The sequence below is a fragment of the Rhodnius prolixus genome, unplaced genomic scaffold (assembly GCF_049639745.1).
Source record: "Rhodnius prolixus isolate KJV_2025 unplaced genomic scaffold, Rpr scaffold_1, whole genome shotgun sequence".
Lineage (NCBI taxonomy): Eukaryota > Metazoa > Arthropoda > Insecta > Hemiptera > Reduviidae > Rhodnius > Rhodnius prolixus.
This window is the reverse complement of record NW_027411581.1, coordinates 39,707,709-39,725,553: the sequence shown is the minus strand read 5'-3', so window position 1 is coordinate 39,725,553 and position 17,845 is coordinate 39,707,709. Positions and strand designations below refer to the sequence as shown.

At 31.7% G+C, this 17,845-nt stretch overlaps 1 protein-coding gene across 1 annotated transcript; it reads left to right on the top strand.

Annotated features, from left to right (window-relative positions):
• The first annotated feature begins 2,374 nt into the window (after positions 1-2,374).
• Positions 2,375-17,637, top strand: LOC141459828 (uncharacterized). Its single transcript, XM_074139353.1, has 2 exons — positions 2,375-4,211; positions 5,450-17,637. Exon 2 carries the CDS (start codon positions 5,537-5,539, stop codon positions 16,589-16,591), a length of 11,055 nt encoding a protein of 3,684 aa, XP_073995454.1. The 5' UTR covers positions 2,375-4,211; positions 5,450-5,536; the 3' UTR covers positions 16,592-17,637.
• The last annotated feature ends 208 nt before the right edge of the window (positions 17,638-17,845 follow it).

Sequence of the window (17,845 nt, the reverse complement as noted above, 5' to 3'; positions counted from 1 at the left end):
TACCAAAGAAGGTGTAAATGAGTAGGTGTTGAATAAATAATCATCTAGTTGAGGGTAAAATGGACTCTCTGCAGTATGTTTGCGCCGGTCCTTCTCACTGCAGCAAGATCGCTGGCTCCTCTCAGCCAGGACTTCATCCTTTCACATTAATGCACACCATTTCAGTCCACTTCAACATACATAACCTAATAATTAAAAAGCAGTACACACACGAAATGTTTATTCATTCTAAACTATAATTTTACTGTCACTTTCTGAATCAAAATCCGGACGGACGTTTAAATTTATTCAATCATTTTTCCACCTGATTTATACTTTTTAAACTACTAAAAATGGACTTTTCATAAAATTAGCGTCACCAAATAAAAAATCACTCGTGAAAATCACACTCTTTCTCCGGCATTAACTAATTATTAATTTTCTTGAAACTGTAATTAGATATAAAATTAAAGTTAAATTCTTTATTAATAAACGTAGAAATTGCAACAAAAGATTTAATTAGAAGAAAAAGAAAACAGCTTCCGCAAGAAACCCACCAACATCAATCAATATTCCCTAAGAATAAGTTTCAGATCAAAGTTTTTTCCTGACGAACGTTATGTCCAAGTCCAAATGAAACCTTAAGGCGGCTGCTCACAGAATTTTAGAATACTCGAATAAGTTTCTGTATACTCACAATTCCGTCCAATATTCTCCTAGCCTGAGCTAGGAATTCTGAAATTTCACCAACAAATTTGATTCACCATGACCTTTTATGAGAAATGAGGTTTCTGGTATAGTCTTCCAAATATAGAAATAAAATGGTAAAGTACAAACAAATTTAAATTAAAATCGTTAATTTTATCCTTCGAAGTACGCTTTTTATCACCATTATTATTTCTTAATCCGGTTTTGGATTTTCATTCAACATCAGAAGTTGATTTATCAGTTTGGTGCCGATAATTTGTCTTTAACTTACACCTTAAATACTTACTACACTTAAATACACTTCCATTCAAATATTTCCATTCCAGTGATTGGAGCAAGTAAAAAATTGGTCTTAGAAGTAACATGGATGTTCGCAACTTCTTTAAATTTATTAATTTTTTTACATCCTAACAGGCTATTTCCGTTAACTCCCTTCGTCATTCTTGCTGGCAACAATAAATGCTTTGTTAAAACCCATTATTGAAGTCAAATTGCCTTTAAGTCCACTTGAAGAATAGACTGGCCATTTTAGTGGCATTTTTCGTGGCTACAGTATCAACATTTTTATTTATGCATTTTTATTTTGTGTCATGTTTTAAATTGTGTCAATAAATAAATAGTAATAAAGAAATAAATACAAACCTATTTATTACTTGTTTATTATACCAACAGAACTTGCCGAGGGTTACCACCGACCGTTCTTAAGAGATGGTGGTTGGTAAGAAGCCCTACAGCTGGAACAAAGTTTTGAAGCAGTTATTTTAGTGACTGCAGGAAATAGCTCTGACTTTTCTAGTACAGTTTAGATTTGATTGTTTTTAAATACATATACTTATTGGAAGTAATTTTTTTTATTTTAAAGATTAACTTAAAATGCAGTTCCTCAGCATACATTTTATTATTAAAGCTTTAACTATTGCTACAAAGAAGTAATTAATTCCTCACTATGTTTGCTTTTAAAATGCAATAAAATTTAAAAGGTAAAAAGTAAACCTATCATTGTTTCAATTTAATTTGAAAGAAAAAATGTTTTAAAAGTTCGATTAAAAATACAGGAGAGCAGAGGATTCCATGAACTGCAATATAAATTGTTAATTACTTAAATGGGCTTTAAAGCTTGACTATATTTCGTTTCTTCTTCACCTCAGAGAAGTTTTACAATTAGAATAATTACCAAGTAAGTGAAATTGTTAGGCTTTGTTCTTCTTGTGCCTTTCTCTGAAGCCGCCACAGTCTGTTGGTGGAGTACTCGAGTATATACCGCTGGCAGCTAGCAGATGGTAATGAAAGCGCACTTTGGAAACTTTAACTCAACTTTCCATCACGATTCTCAACATCATCAACACTATTAATTAACCTGAGATATAATGTACACATTTCAGCATTTATAGTTCGTTTAAGGTAACTATTGTAAAACTAAGTTATCTATCTGAAGTAAGTAAGCTATCTCTAAATTTTAGAAATACTAAACGTAACAGTAATTTTCAGAATATCACACTTGGTGCGATTATTTAGTAGTTTGATCCGTTTCACAGAATGAGAAGTGTTGGCAATAAAGTTGATAATCTTTCCCCTACCAGCTTCTCTGACCTAATCAATAGAGATGTCTATCAAATGTACACAAGCTTATATTTTTAGATCAAAATCTCTGCATAATTTTCGTACAAACTAGTTTAGCGTATGACAAGAGTTATTAAAACTGTCCGGTAGGACAGTTGTATAAGGGTTGATGGTCAAAAACTGCACGAAAAAGCGTAACGTTGAAAAACACCCAACTTTGACAATTTTTTTCTCTTTTTCTATAAAAGATAAAATTCCCAAATTTTCTTTAAAATAAAGGGCAAATCCTCCTTTATGACTGTAATTTTTTGCAACAACCCAGATCTAATAGGTTTTGAGAAAAAAGTTGCTGAAAATGAGCAAAAACGGCTTTTTCAAAAATTGTTGTTGTTCTTGTTCTTGTTGTTCTTCTTCTTCTTCTTGTTGTTGTTACCTTTTTTGTAAACAACGTAGCGCCTAAACGCGCAAACCGATTTTCATGAATGAGGTGTCATTCGATTCGGAATTTTATGTAGATGTGCCTTTTGGGGGTCTCGATGCTGTACCTCAAATGGGAGAGGAGTTAGCCCCATGTATGTAAGGCCCCCTCTATAACTAGTTTTACTAATAACTCTGTAAATATTGGCACGTTTTTGATAAAATTTGGTAGGGTGAAAGGGATAGGGCTCCTCTATCTAAAATTAAAGCGACGTTCTGTTCTTACACCTAATAAGGGGAAGTTTTGCAATCTTTTCAAATCATCTTCGCAATAACCGATTTTCGTGAATGAAGTGTCATATTATTCAAAATTTTATGTAGATTTGCATTTTAGAGGCCTTGACGCTGCGCATATTTGGGACGGGAGTTCGTCCAATGTATGTAAGGCCCCTTCCAATATTATTGTTACTGATAACTCTGTAAATCAGCCCGATATTGATAAAATTTGGGAGGATGAAGGGGTTAGGGCTCCCCGCTTAACAGTAAAGCGAAGGTGTGCTCTTACACCTATTAAGGGGAAGTATTGCAATCGTTTCAAATTATCAAATGGTCTGGCTGTGGGTGTATGAAGGGAGCACATTTTCTCAGAAAAGACTTCCGCGTGTTACTTTCTTCAAACATGGACATTTTATTGCACGGTAGATTAAGCCTCGCTTAGATAATGAAAGTGTAACGAGCGGCCTGAAAAAATTCTCCCTCTATCTCTCTCTGTTTCAGTGTGTGTGATTATCAAATACCAGAAATCGCAGAACGTTAAATGTCTTAGCTTAGATGAGATAAAGTTTTAGTCAAAATCGGTATACCGGAAGTATCACTTTAATGACGAGATTTTTCAGTTTGTCAGGAATTTTTGGGAAACTTATACAGGAAATCCGATTAATCCTAAATTTCTAAACTTATTAGAATTAAATATAACAAACGTCCCAAGTTTGTAGAATATTTGTAAGTATAATTTAAAGAATAATATTAAGAGGAAGTCGTGAGAGTGTTGTTACCAGATTTTGTTCATAGAAATTATAATTTCTGAGAAAATCTTGTTCCAAAAGTTGCGATAAGAGAACTTCATCAGTTAAAACTGTTTGTAATATTAATTTGTATTTGTTGCGATGAGAAAGAGTCAATAATAATAATGTTTTCTATAATTTAATAAACTATGAATAATGTCTACATAAAAACATTCAGAAATAATATCTATGACTAATCCCTAACTTGATAATATAAATGCCATTAGACTTTACTCTTTCCACCTGAATAGTAAACAATAAACATGATATGGTTTTAATTTAATAAACTTTAAACTTATTTAAACTTAACTTAGTGGCGTGATTTCCCCCTCCTTTATCTTTTGAATGCACTATAAAGTGGAAATAATTATTTAATCTAATTCAAACGTCTTTTGACATCCGTAGAAGAAGTGCTTGTTATTTTTTCTATTTTATTAGCTATTAAACTATTTATTGAAGACTTCATACATCCTTCTCAATTTGGTAAGTACATTTTTTGTAATAATTTAGTTAAATACATTTTAATTCAGAAATTACTCTTATTTGGCGGTTGATTTTAGTCCGATTAATTGTACTTAACTGCTGATGTCTGTCTAGATGAAAAGTGATCCTAGTTCTGACTGATTGTTAAAATTCACTTCCTTTATCAAAAAGTTAATAATATTGCTTAGAGTACTTTCGTTGCTCGATCGGAAAAATAAAGTTTAAAAATTTAAAAGTTTAAACCTTCTTGTTGTGATGTAGATACTCTAATTTATTTTTATTTTTTTATCCATTTTTTGAACGTATCTCCCCGCTTTTAAGACCAACTTGCTTCATTACTTTTGTCTGATAATAAACTTGTAACCCAAATTATCATGTTAATGAACAGTTTTCACTTCTTCAAGATTTTCTCTAAACAATTTTCTACTGTAATTTTCTCGGCACATAGTTTGCATATATTTACGTCTATTACTTTTATTTGAAACATTTTTCCGATAAAATTCAATTTCAAACGATTCTGGTGGAGGAAGGAAGGTAGGCAGGCTAAAGTACAATCATTTCATTCTAGTGATCGGAGGTACCACTTAAGTCCTAACAAATGAATTCAATATTCCGCTTAAATTCTTAGTTTGAAGAGAATTGTTTAACCGGAAGTGCCTGTTTAAAAAATAAATAAAACATTTTTTTACTTTTTCACTTCCTCTTAGACAAGTATTGCGCCCTTGTAAAAATTTTCCGTTTCATCTTTCCACCGGAAATGTATATATGCGCACATACTGTATATGTAGCATTGTATGTGTTGTCAAAATATCTCAAAACGAAAATCGTATTAAGCTGATACTCGTATCAGTGATTAAACTGATACTAATTTCAATCAGGTTCGACAAAGCCCACAGACAATACAATCCCTAAACCGGAAGTCTCTACTCTGCTGCATTAGTGAAGAATTTCTTCGTTTTTCATTGATTTTATTTTTATTCTCCTCTAAGTTTTTTTTTATTTATTTTGGTAAATTGCAAATCTATCTTATAATACCATAGCACATTAATGAATTTGGATAACTATAAACTAAATTTCCGCCCTTGCTCAATAATCAGTTATTGTTCTAAAAGTTCTTTTTTGTTAATACATCAAATTAAAATATTTCCAATTTAAAAAAATTACTCTTTAAAGTTTTATGTTTCATTGCAAAAAACAAAATTTACTTCATTTTTCGAACCTAAATTTTTTTTTTCCAGAGTCGAAGGAAACATTACGTTAAGTATTTATATTAAGTATTAGTTATTTATTTCTAAATACTAAAGATTTTAAATTATATTATAGATATGCCTTCTAAACACCGGAAAAAAAAGCAAACAATTAAAAAATTAGTATCGGGTATTAGACAGACAATTGACAGCACTGCTGAGCTCGAAAACTGTAGTTTATACACTATTGTGACCCCCGCCGCAACTAAGCAACAGCGGTACTACGTTAAAAATCGCGAGGGAATAGTAACTAAACAGCGACAATATAACTTAAGAAAAAAAATAGAAATAAAAGAAAAACAGGAAGTGTACAATTTGGAACACAAAGAAACAATAGCAAGGAAACAGAGAGAGTATGATCTAACTAATAGAGAGAAAATACAGAAGAAACAGAGGAAATATGATTTTGTTCATACAGAAGATAAAAAAAAGAAACAGAAAGAGTATGATTTATCTCATAGAGAGAAAATACTGAAGAAGCAGAGAGAGTATGATTTAACTAATAGAGAGAAAATACAGAAGAAGCAGAGAGAGTATGATTTAACTAATAGAGAGAAAATACAGAAGAAGCAGAGAGAGTATAATTTAACTAATAGAGAAAAAATACAGAAGAAACAGAGAGAGTATAATTTAACTAATAGAGAGAAAATACAGAAGAAACAGAGGAAATATGATTTTGTTCATACAGAAGATAAAAAAAAGAAACAGAAAGAGTATGATTTATCTCATAGAGAGAAAATACTGAAGAAGCAGAGAGAGTATGATTTAACTAATAGAGAGAAAATACAGAAGAAGCAGAGAGAGTATGATTTAACTAATAGAGAGAAAATACAGAAGAAGCAGAGAGAGTATGATTTAACTAATAGAGAGAAAATACAGAAGAAGCAGAGAGAGTATGATTTAACTAATAGAGAGAAAATACAGAAGAAACAGAGAGAGTATAATTTAACTAATAGAGAGAAAATACAGAAGAAACAGAGGAAATATGATTTTGTTCATACAGAAGATAAAAAAAAGAAACAGAAAGAGTATGATTTATCTCATAGAGAGAAAATACTGAAGAAGCAGAGAGAGTATAATTTAACTAATAGAGAGAAAATACAGAAGAAACAGAGGAAATATGATTTTGTTCATACAGAAGATAAAAAAAAGAAACAGAAAGAGTATGATTTATCTCATAGAGAGAAAATACTGAAGAAGCAGAGAGAGTATGATTTAACTAATAGAGAGAAAATACAGAAGAAGCAGAGAGAGTATGATTTAACTAATAGAGAGAAAATACAGAAGAAACAGAGAGAGTATAATTTAACTAATAGAGAGAAAATACAGAAGAAGCAGAGAGAGTATGATTTAACTAATAGAGAGAAAATACAGAAGAAGCAGAGAGAGTATAATTTAACTAATAGAGAAAAAATACAGAAGAAACAGAGAGAGTATAATTTAACTAATAGAGAGAAAATACAGAAGAAACAGAGGAAATATGATTTTGTTCATACAGAAGATAAAAAAAAGAAACAGAAAGAGTATGATTTATCTCATAGAGAGAAAATACTGAAGAAGCAGAGAGAGTATGATTTAACTAATAGAGAGAAAATACAGAAGAAGCAGAGAGAGTATGATTTAACTAATAGAGAGAAAATACAGAAGAAGCAGAGAGAGTATGATTTAACTAATAGAGAGAAAATACAGAAGAAGCAGAGAGAGTATGATTTAACTAATAGAGAGAAAATACAGAAGAAACAGAGAGAGTATAATTTAACTAATAGAGAGAAAATACAGAAGAAACAGAGGAAATATGATTTTGTTCATACAGAAGATAAAAAAAAGAAACAGAAAGAGTATGATTTATCTCATAGAGAGAAAATACTGAAGAAGCAGAGAGAGTATAATTTAACTAATAGAGAGAAAATACAGAAGAAACAGAGGAAATATGATTTTGTTCATACAGAAGATAAAAAAAAGAAACAGAAAGAGTATGATTTATCTCATAGAGAGAAAATACTGAAGAAGCAGAGAGAGTATGATTTAACTAATAGAGAGAAAATACAGAAGAAGCAGAGAGAGTATGATTTAACTAATAGAGAGAAAATACAGAAGAAACAGAGAGAGTATAATTTAACTAATAGAGAGAAAATACAGAAGAAACAGAGGAAATATGATTTTGTTCATACAGAAGATAAAAAAAAGAAACAGAAAGAGTATGATTTATCTCATAGAGAGAAAATACTGAAGAAGCAGAGAGAGTATGATTTAACTAATAGAGAGAAAATACAGAAGAAGCAGAGAGAGTATGATTTAACTAATAGAGAGAAAATACAGAAGAAGCAGAGAGAGTATGATTTAACTAATAGAGAGAAAATACAGAAGAAACAGAGAGAGTATAATTTAACTAATAGAGAGAAAATACAGAAGAAACAGAGGAAATATGATTTTGTTCATACAGAAGATAAAAAAAAGAAACAGAAAGAGTATGATTTATCTCATAGAGAGAAAATACTGAAGAAGCAGAGAGAGTATGATTTAACTAATAGAGAGAAAATACAGAAGAAGCAGAGAGAGTATGATTTAACTAATAGAGAGAAAATACAGAAGAAGCAGAGAGAGTATAATTTAACTAATAGAGAGAAAATACAGAAGAAACAGAGAGAGTATGATTTAACTAATAGAGAGAAAATACAGAAGAAACAGAGAGAGTATGATTTAACTAATAGAGAGAAAATACTGAAGAAGCAGAGAGAGTATGATTTAACTAATAGAGAGAAAATACAGAAGAAGCAGAGAGAGTATGATTTAACTAATAGAGAGAAAATACAGAAGAAGCAGAGAGAGTATGATTTAACTAATAGAGAGAAAATACAGAAGAAGCAGAGAGAGTATAATTTAACTAATAGAGAAAAAATACAGAAGAAACAGAGAGAGTATAATTTAACTAATAGAGAGAAAATACAGAAGAAACAGAGGAAATATGATTTTGTTCATACAGAAGATAAAAAAAAGAAACAGAAAGAGTATGATTTATCTCATAGAGAGAAAATACTGAAGAAGCAGAGAGAGTATGATTTAACTAATAGAGAGAAAATACAGAAGAAGCAGAGAGAGTATGATTTAACTAATAGAGAGAAAATACAGAAGAAGCAGAGAGAGTATGATTTAACTAATAGAGAGAAAATACAGAAGAAGCAGAGAGAGTATGATTTAACTAATAGAGAGAAAATACAGAAGAAACAGAGAGAGTATAATTTAACTAATAGAGAGAAAATACAGAAGAAACAGAGGAAATATGATTTTGTTCATACAGAAGATAAAAAAAAGAAACAGAAAGAGTATGATTTATCTCATAGAGAGAAAATACTGAAGAAGCAGAGAGAGTATAATTTAACTAATAGAGAGAAAATACAGAAGAAACAGAGGAAATATGATTTTGTTCATACAGAAGATAAAAAAAAGAAACAGAAAGAGTATGATTTATCTCATAGAGAGAAAATACTGAAGAAGCAGAGAGAGTATGATTTAACTAATAGAGAGAAAATACAGAAGAAGCAGAGAGAGTATGATTTAACTAATAGAGAGAAAATACAGAAGAAACAGAGAGAGTATAATTTAACTAATAGAGAGAAAATACAGAAGAAACAGAGGAAATATGATTTTGTTCATACAGAAGATAAAAAAAAGAAACAGAAAGAGTATGATTTATCTCATAGAGAGAAAATACTGAAGAAGCAGAGAGAGTATGATTTAACTAATAGAGAGAAAATACAGAAGAAGCAGAGAGAGTATGATTTAACTAATAGAGAGAAAATACAGAAGAAGCAGAGAGAGTATGATTTAACTAATAGAGAGAAAATACAGAAGAAACAGAGAGAGTATAATTTAACTAATAGAGAGAAAATACAGAAGAAACAGAGGAAATATGATTTTGTTCATACAGAAGATAAAAAAAAGAAACAGAAAGAGTATGATTTATCTCATAGAGAGAAAATACTGAAGAAGCAGAGAGAGTATGATTTAACTAATAGAGAGAAAATACAGAAGAAGCAGAGAGAGTATGATTTAACTAATAGAGAGAAAATACAGAAGAAGCAGAGAGAGTATAATTTAACTAATAGAGAGAAAATACAGAAGAAACAGAGAGAGTATAATTTAACTAATAGAGAGAAAATACAGAAGAAACAGAGGAAATATGATTTTGTTCATACAGAAGATAAAAAAAAGAAACAGAAAGAGTATGATTTATCTCATAGAGAGAAAATACTGAAGAAGCAGAGAGAGTATGATTTAACTAATAGAGAGAAAATACAGAAGAAGCAGAGAGAGTATGATTTAACTAATAGAGAGAAAATACAGAAGAAGCAGAGAGAGTATAATTTAACTAATAGAGAGAAAATACAGAAGAAACAGAGAGAGTATGATTTAACTAATAGAGAGAAAATACAGAAGAAACAGAGAGAGTATGATTTAACTAATAGAGAGAAAATACTGAAGAAGCAGAGAGAGTATGATTTAACTAATAGAGAGAAAATACAGAAGAAGCAGAGAGAGTATGATTTAACTAATAGAGAGAAAATACAGAAGAAGCAGAGAGAGTATAATTTAACTAATAGAGAGAAAATACAGAAGAAACAGAGAGAGTATGATTTAACTAATAGAGAGAAAATACAGAAGAAACAGAGAGAGTATAATTTAACTAATAGAGAGAAAATACAGAAGAAACAGAGGAAATATGATAGAGAGCATATAGATAAAAAAATAAACCAGCAAAGAGTGTATAATGTTGCCCATAAAGTTGGCATAGCAAGGAAGCAGAAACAAAAAGACAGAACAAACAGTGAAAAGAAAACTGAAACACAAAGAAAGTACAATGAAAAAAAAAGAAACGAAATTGACTTAAGACAAGAAAGGTATAATGAAAAGAATCGCGCTGTAATAAATTTAAAAAGAAATATTCGGTACTTTTTGACTCGCCAAAACGTAAATAAACCCTCGGCGTCATTCGCATCATTATTAAAGAAACGGATTCAAACTCGAAAAAAGATTTGTACATTTCGAGATGAATGCGCGCTAATAAATAAATTGTGTTTATCTTTAAAACGGAATCGTCAGTTCAATAAACACCGCCGTGTAAGGAATAAAATTAATCGCACAATGACTTATTACCTGATAAAACATTCTAAACATTTAACCGGAATTGCCCGATCCTACTTTAGGTATCTAAATAATAAATTAAAAGCCGTTGTCGATGAGGCCGTTAATAAGTTCGAAGTAAATAAAATTAAAACACTAACGTCTAAAAATATCGTAAAAGTATTCGGAGGTAAACAAAAACACACGACACATTCTGAACCTTATTTCTACGAAAGTTCCTACAGCGTGGTTCCTCCCGGACATATATTGCTCACTGATAATCACACCGTTTTCGTGAATAGGCACAATTTTAAAAAGTACATTACTAAAGATAATAATATTGTGGAATGGCCTTGCGGTATCACTTGTAAATTTTCAGACCAAAGTATGAGCACGATTTTAAATAAATTAGTTGAATTAGTAAAAAGCAATGTGAATGAAATGTCAATCAAAAAGCTTGCGAACACATGTAGGTACAGACATCTTAATAAAAAAGGACACACCGTACACTGCGCTTCACACAACAGTATATTTAAATGCAGTACACTTTTGCAAATTCTTTCTGAATTATCGGTACATTACACCGCGTTTAGGAACTTAAAAAGACAGATTTACACTATGCGTAATCTGTCTTTCAAAATAAATCGTGTAACATCGTGTATAAATAAAGCGAATAATGTCGAATCTATTTTACGGTCCGTTAATGATTTAAAAAAGTTTCTCAGAACACTTAAAATCGACACCAATAAATTTAAAAAATATGTACCTTCCACTAGTTGCGACACTAATGAAATAAACATTTTGACTAAATATAAGAAAAACTTGTCTTCGTTAAAAAGTAAAGTAACTTCTTTTCCGGAAAATTTTTGCGCATGTTGCAACATCTTATTTTATGACGAGGATTTAAAAGATTTTATTAAATTTCAAAATAAAGATAATAAATCGTGGCAAACTATAATTATTTATATTAATAAAAATTATGATAAAGTTCATTCGGATAATATTAAAATTTGTACATACTGTGCACAAAAATTAAATCAAAATTGTATTCCCGGACGCGCCGCATATAACTGTTTAGAGGTAGATCTAGTGCCAGAAGAAGTTGGTAAGCTGAATATTTTCGAAACAATGCTGACCCAATTAGTTAAATCGTTCCAATGTGTAGTTCGTCTCCAGCCGAAAAAAGGGAAAATTGCGGTCAGTGAAAAACTTAAAGGGTTAAAGGGTCGCGTCACTTATTTACCCCTCCCTTTGCAGAAAAACGTGGACTTGCTACCGAACGAACTGCCCCAAAATCATGAAGTGGTTGTACTGGTTAATGGCGTACCTACACAAAACCGAGTCATATGGCGAGATTTAGTGAGCGCGAATAAAATTTACAAAGCGATTGCCGCTTTAAAAGAAATTAACCCGTTATACGCGAACGTTAATCTAAATGTAAAATTGTTACCGAATATTAACGAAAATATAGGTAATAAATATACTTTTAAGGATGTATCCGGGGCATCCATAAAAAAAGTAGATAGTGCAACTTTTTATAAAACCGGATTTTATACTTTTCACTCCCTTCATCCGATAAATATGAGCGCGGTTGAATCGAGCGAAATCGAATCGTATCAAATGCAGCAAATGAAGGGAGAGTACGTGTCGGTTTTTGATAAAAATTTAGATTATTTAACATTCCCGCATCTATTTCCTAAAGGCAGGTTCGGAAAATTTGATGTAAATAGAAATGTTCCTCTGTCGGACGCTGAGTATCGTAAAACACGGATATTAAATAAAGACGGGCGATTTCGGCGTGATCCTTGTTATTTATTTCATTTGCTAAATGACAGTGAATTTAAATACCTTGGCGGGGCCATAGCACACTTGTTAAACGTTCGCGCGTACAAACCGTACACGGTGAATGATATTTTAACTAAAGTTACCGTAAACGATGAACAGTTGGAACAGCATTTAATCAATCTATTTAGTTCGTTACGGGGTACTAAGGAGTATTGGCAACGTCGTCGCCAAGAACTCAATGCCATGACACGCGATTTTGGGGCGCCGACTTTTTTTGTAACTTTGTCATGTGCAGAATATGATCATTCCGAATTATTGCAATATATTGTTAAAATTAATAATGATGTTCCTAACGTGGAGAAAATGTCCGCCGGGGAGTTATGTGCGTTAGATCCGACTAGCGTGTGTAGATATTATCACCGCCTCATCCGAAATATGTTCAAGTTTTTAATAAACGATAAAATAAATCCGGTATTAGGTTACGTGGAGCATTATTTTTGGCGCGTAGAATATCAAGAAAGGGGGGCGCCGCATTACCACATGTTATTGTGGATTCGGGATAGTCCGGAAATTAATAACGATTGCTTTAGAAAGGTTGCCGATTTTATTAACACTTATATTTGTGCTCGGTTACCGGATCCTTTAGAGTCACCTGTCTTGCACTCGTTTGTCCGGAAATATCAAATGCATAAGTGTAACTCGTATTGCCAACGAAAATATCGCGTAAAACAAAAAATGTATACTAAATGTCGGTTTGGATTTCCGCGTAAAGTTACTGACGAATTGATAATTAATGACATTATTTCTACAATCGCGTCTAGAGTTAAAGGTTTCGGTCCGAAACGTGTTTATGACTTGCCCAGACAGAGAAGTGAGGTTCGCATTAACGACTACAACCCTGTCCTTCTATTAGCTTCCGGCGGGTTTAACGTTGACGTGCAATTTGTTAAAGACGGAGATTTGAGATTAGTTATTTACGTAACCAGTTACATTTCTAAAAATGAAAAAACGGAATTAGAAGATCTATGGGCTGATATATGTAAAGAATCGAATAAAAAAGCGTTGTGGAGTTTAGGATTAAAAAAATTAACGCATCGGCAGATCGGGTTATACGAAACAATAGACCGGTTACTCGGGCATCATTTGTACGGTAAATCGGAAGATATGCGATATATCAGCACCACGTTTCGCGAAAATAGAAAACTATGTCTAAAACCTTATAATGAACTAAAAAATATGCCGGCTAATTCCACGGATATATATTTGAAGTCATGGCTGAACGACTATTATCCGAATCGACCCGACAATCTAGAAACTTTAAACTTGTACGATTTCTGTCGTTATCACGATCTTTCCCGCGATCAATTAGAAGCCGAAAACCGAATAAAATTAAAAAATAATGTTATTTTAAGAAAGCGCGGCAAACCTTACGTGATTCAACACCCCATTTACAAAACGTTAAATACAGAACAAGACCGCAATAAGTATTATCACTCCCTTTTACTTCTTTTTAAACCGTGGCGTAATGAATCGGATATTTTAAAAGGTTTTCGGACGTACCAAGAAGCGTTTGACCATTATTCCGCGGAATTAAAACAGGCCATGACTTATCATGATAAATTAATTATGATTGAAGAAGGAATCAAAGAACTTCAGAGTAAAATTGCGGAATTCAAAGAAGAGAATTTCATTAATTTAGAAGAGGATAATATTATCCGAGAAGTGCAGGATGCAGACGTGGCGATGTTGGAAGTTTGCGCGGCGATGTATACTAGTATTGACGATCGCGATAGTAAATTTAATTTAAACGAAGATCAAAGCCGGATTTTTAATAAAATAACTAAAACTCTTATCGACCAAAGTAATAATAAATGCAATAGTCAAATAAAATTATTCGTCTCTGGTGTAGGCGGTACGGGTAAATCGTATCTCTTAAAAGCGTTAAAAGTTTGGATTAACAATACATTTCCGCCCAAGAAAGACACTGTTTCAGTGGCTATAACGGCTCCGACCGGCCTGGCTGCATATAATGTTAATGGCGTCACCATTTACCGGCTTTTATCGCTCCCGGTTGAGCACCAACAAACCGCCGAATATAATAAATTAAACGTTGAAAGTTGTCGGGCGATTAGACACGTACTTAAAGATATGAAATTATTGGTAATAGATGAAATTAGTTTAGTTTCGAGTCTCGTTTTCGCTTATATTCATCTTCGGTTGACGGAAATTGCTAAAAATAATGAACCTTTCGGTAATTTTAATATTTTACTTTTCGGTGATTTGTTACAATTGCAGCCCGTTAAAGGTAATCAAGTTTTTAAAAAGTTAACTCGCATCGAATGCAAATCCAAACTCGGGTCTATCGGTTCTGCTGATCTTTGGTCGATGTTCGAATACGACGAATTAAAAATTAACGTAAGACAGAAAAATGATAAAAGCGGTTTTATAAACACTTTGCTCAATATTCGGTCGGGTAATGTCTGCGCAGAAGACATCGCACTATTAAACTCACGTGTTTTGCCTAATAATGATTTAAATAATGTAATTGAAAATTATAAAGTATTACTCGATTGCGGTAGAAATCCGTTATGTCTCTTCGCGACTAAAGCTCAGTGCACAACTTTTAATAAAATTTATTCAGATAAATTCGCGAAAGAAATAGTCACAATAGATAGTATCGATGAAATTGATTATAATTTTAAACTCACGAATAAAAAAATAAAAGATTTGAACTTTTTAATTAATAAAATTTCGGAAGACGTCTCCCGCACTGCTAATTTATCTAAAACAATAAATTTATTTGTTGGCGCGAAAATAATGATTAAACGAAATATCGATATTGCTAACGGAATTGTAAACGGAACAATTGGTGTAGTGGAACGGTTTGTTTATAAAGGAAACGTCGTAGATTCTTTAATCATTATCGTGAATAACAAACCCTTTTCTTTAGAAAGGGTAAAAGCGCGATTTCTGTTGTTAAAAAATATTTACGTGCATAGGAAACAATTTCCGGTGACTCTTTCGTACGCGGTAACCATCCACAAATCTCAAGGCTTAACCTTGGATTGTTTATTCACAAGTTTAGGAAAAGAAGTGTTTGCACCGGGCATGCACTATGTAGCTCTCTCGCGGGTCACTAATTTAAACGGTTTGTATTTAATTGATTTCGATTCGGCAAAAATAAAAGTAGATATGGACGCGATAAGTGAATACCGTCGTTTAAATAAAATGATCCGATCACCATGTTTGCAAACAGCGAATAATAATATTTGCGTTTCCCCCACCATCAATTTAACAAAAGAAGAATCCCTTCTCCAATCGCATGTTAATCGCGAACTTTTTTCTAAAACGGAAATATTTGGCTTACCGAATTCTGACGGCGTTTCATGTTACGCGAATGTCGTTGCACAGTGTTTGATTAATATACATACCGTTAAATTTAACCTAACGAATAACCTCGTCAATAATATAAACATAACTTTTCCGGATCCAAAAACTCGCGATAACTACCAAAAAGTGAGTGTAACTTTCGAATTATTTAATATTTTAACATCCGGAATAACTCGAGGTGCCAAAAAACCTAATACCAAAAGACTCCGCGAATTAATTGCTCACGGTAGTGACGTAAATTTTAACGCGAATGTTCAACAAGACGCGCAAGAATTTCTAATATTTCTAATATCCGCTTTAAAAACAGAAAATAACATTCCTTGCAGGTTATTTGATTGTACAGTAAAATTCGTTCGAAAGTGTTTCAATTGCAATAGTTATTGGGATGACGTTCCCATTAATCTTGAGTTAATGTACTTTTTAGAATTCGGGGTTCTCCAAAATAACGAGCCGGTTACCTTTCACTCGTTATTCGACTATAAATTATCGGATATAACTTGTTCAGAATGCGGAGAAAATAAAATTTATATTCGTAGTAAATTATACTCGGTATCGGATTATCTAATAGTTATACTAAAGCGTTATCAAGGAAATCGTGTTTTAAATGAAATCCACTCTTTCGATGAAAATAAAATTAATATTGACGGTTTTAATTTCACACTTTCGTCCGTGATTTACCATTACGGTTCGGACCTTAATTCTGGCCACTACGTTTGCGCGGTAAAAAGTCCAAATAATTCGTGGAATTTGTTAAATGACGACTTTATTAATTATAATTTTAAATTTGATCCGGGTTTAAAAGACGCGTATATTTTATTTTTAAAATCAATAACGTAACGTGCTTAAAAAAAAATCTATATTTTTAGTAAAACTTAAAATATTTTTATATCGAATTTTAGCCGTTGGAGAGCCAGCAGATGACATTTGGACTGACTGAAAATATTCTATTTGATATTATTAATTTATTTGTGCATGTTTCTGTTTTTTGAAGTAAAAAAATTGTTTACATAGAATATGTTTTTCGCAATGAATACCTCTGTTTGGTCCTCACATACTATCACAATAGTAAGTGACAACAAATTTATTATGCCCACCTAAGTTTTTATACTATTTCACTTAAGATCTAATAACTGTGTTCATTTTTTGTTTTTAGTTTTTATTTAATAACTTGAATAGTTGATGGTACGATTCTATACCTTAGGTTCCATGTCTCAAGTCAATCACTCGCCTTGAAAGAAATTATTGCTTCATTTTCGATGTCATTTCCCATTTTGTAATTTATTGTATTTAATCAGGCCAAATATATTTCAAACAATAATAATATAAAAAAAAGATGACGCAATTTATTCAATTGTAATTTACATTTATATTTGCGAATAAAACAAATTCTATGTCTTATCGTACGATATTTATAAGTTAATTTCTGTATTTTATTTAATTGCATGTTTTAAGTTTGTATATATCATTTGAATTAGTTTTCTTATACCGAATGGCCAAAAGGTCATCACTTAATAATTCAATATTCTTAATTATATGGTTTTGATGTTTTACTTATCTTTAAATGAACCTTTCACAGTTCCAGCCCTATAAGCAGTTAATTTAATTACATAATGGAATTGAATTGCACTCAACTTCTTGTAACTTTTTAAATATTACGATCGTTGTTTCTTCTAAATTATGAAGGAAACTTTTATTTATGAACTGAATTTAATTTTATGTTTGATGCAGTTGTAAGATTTGCACAACTAATTCAAAAGAAACAATTTATTATATTAAATAAAAAAAATTGTCCACACTGTGAAAGATTTGTTTAAAAATAATTATATTATTATTTATTTACATATTTTTGTACTTTTATTTTAAATGTGAGACTAAACTAACTGACGGACTAAGTCCGCCAAGCCGGTCCCAAGCCCAGGTGAGAAAGGATGAGGGGTCCGTCGGAGTTACTTATGTTTCAGGATGTAAAGGCTAACTATACGCAGAGCCAGGAGAGGGAGGATATATTCATAAATGTTTATGCTGTGTAAATATGGTATTGTTTGCAACCCTCTATAAAACTATAAATAAATCTATCCAAAAGGTACAAAA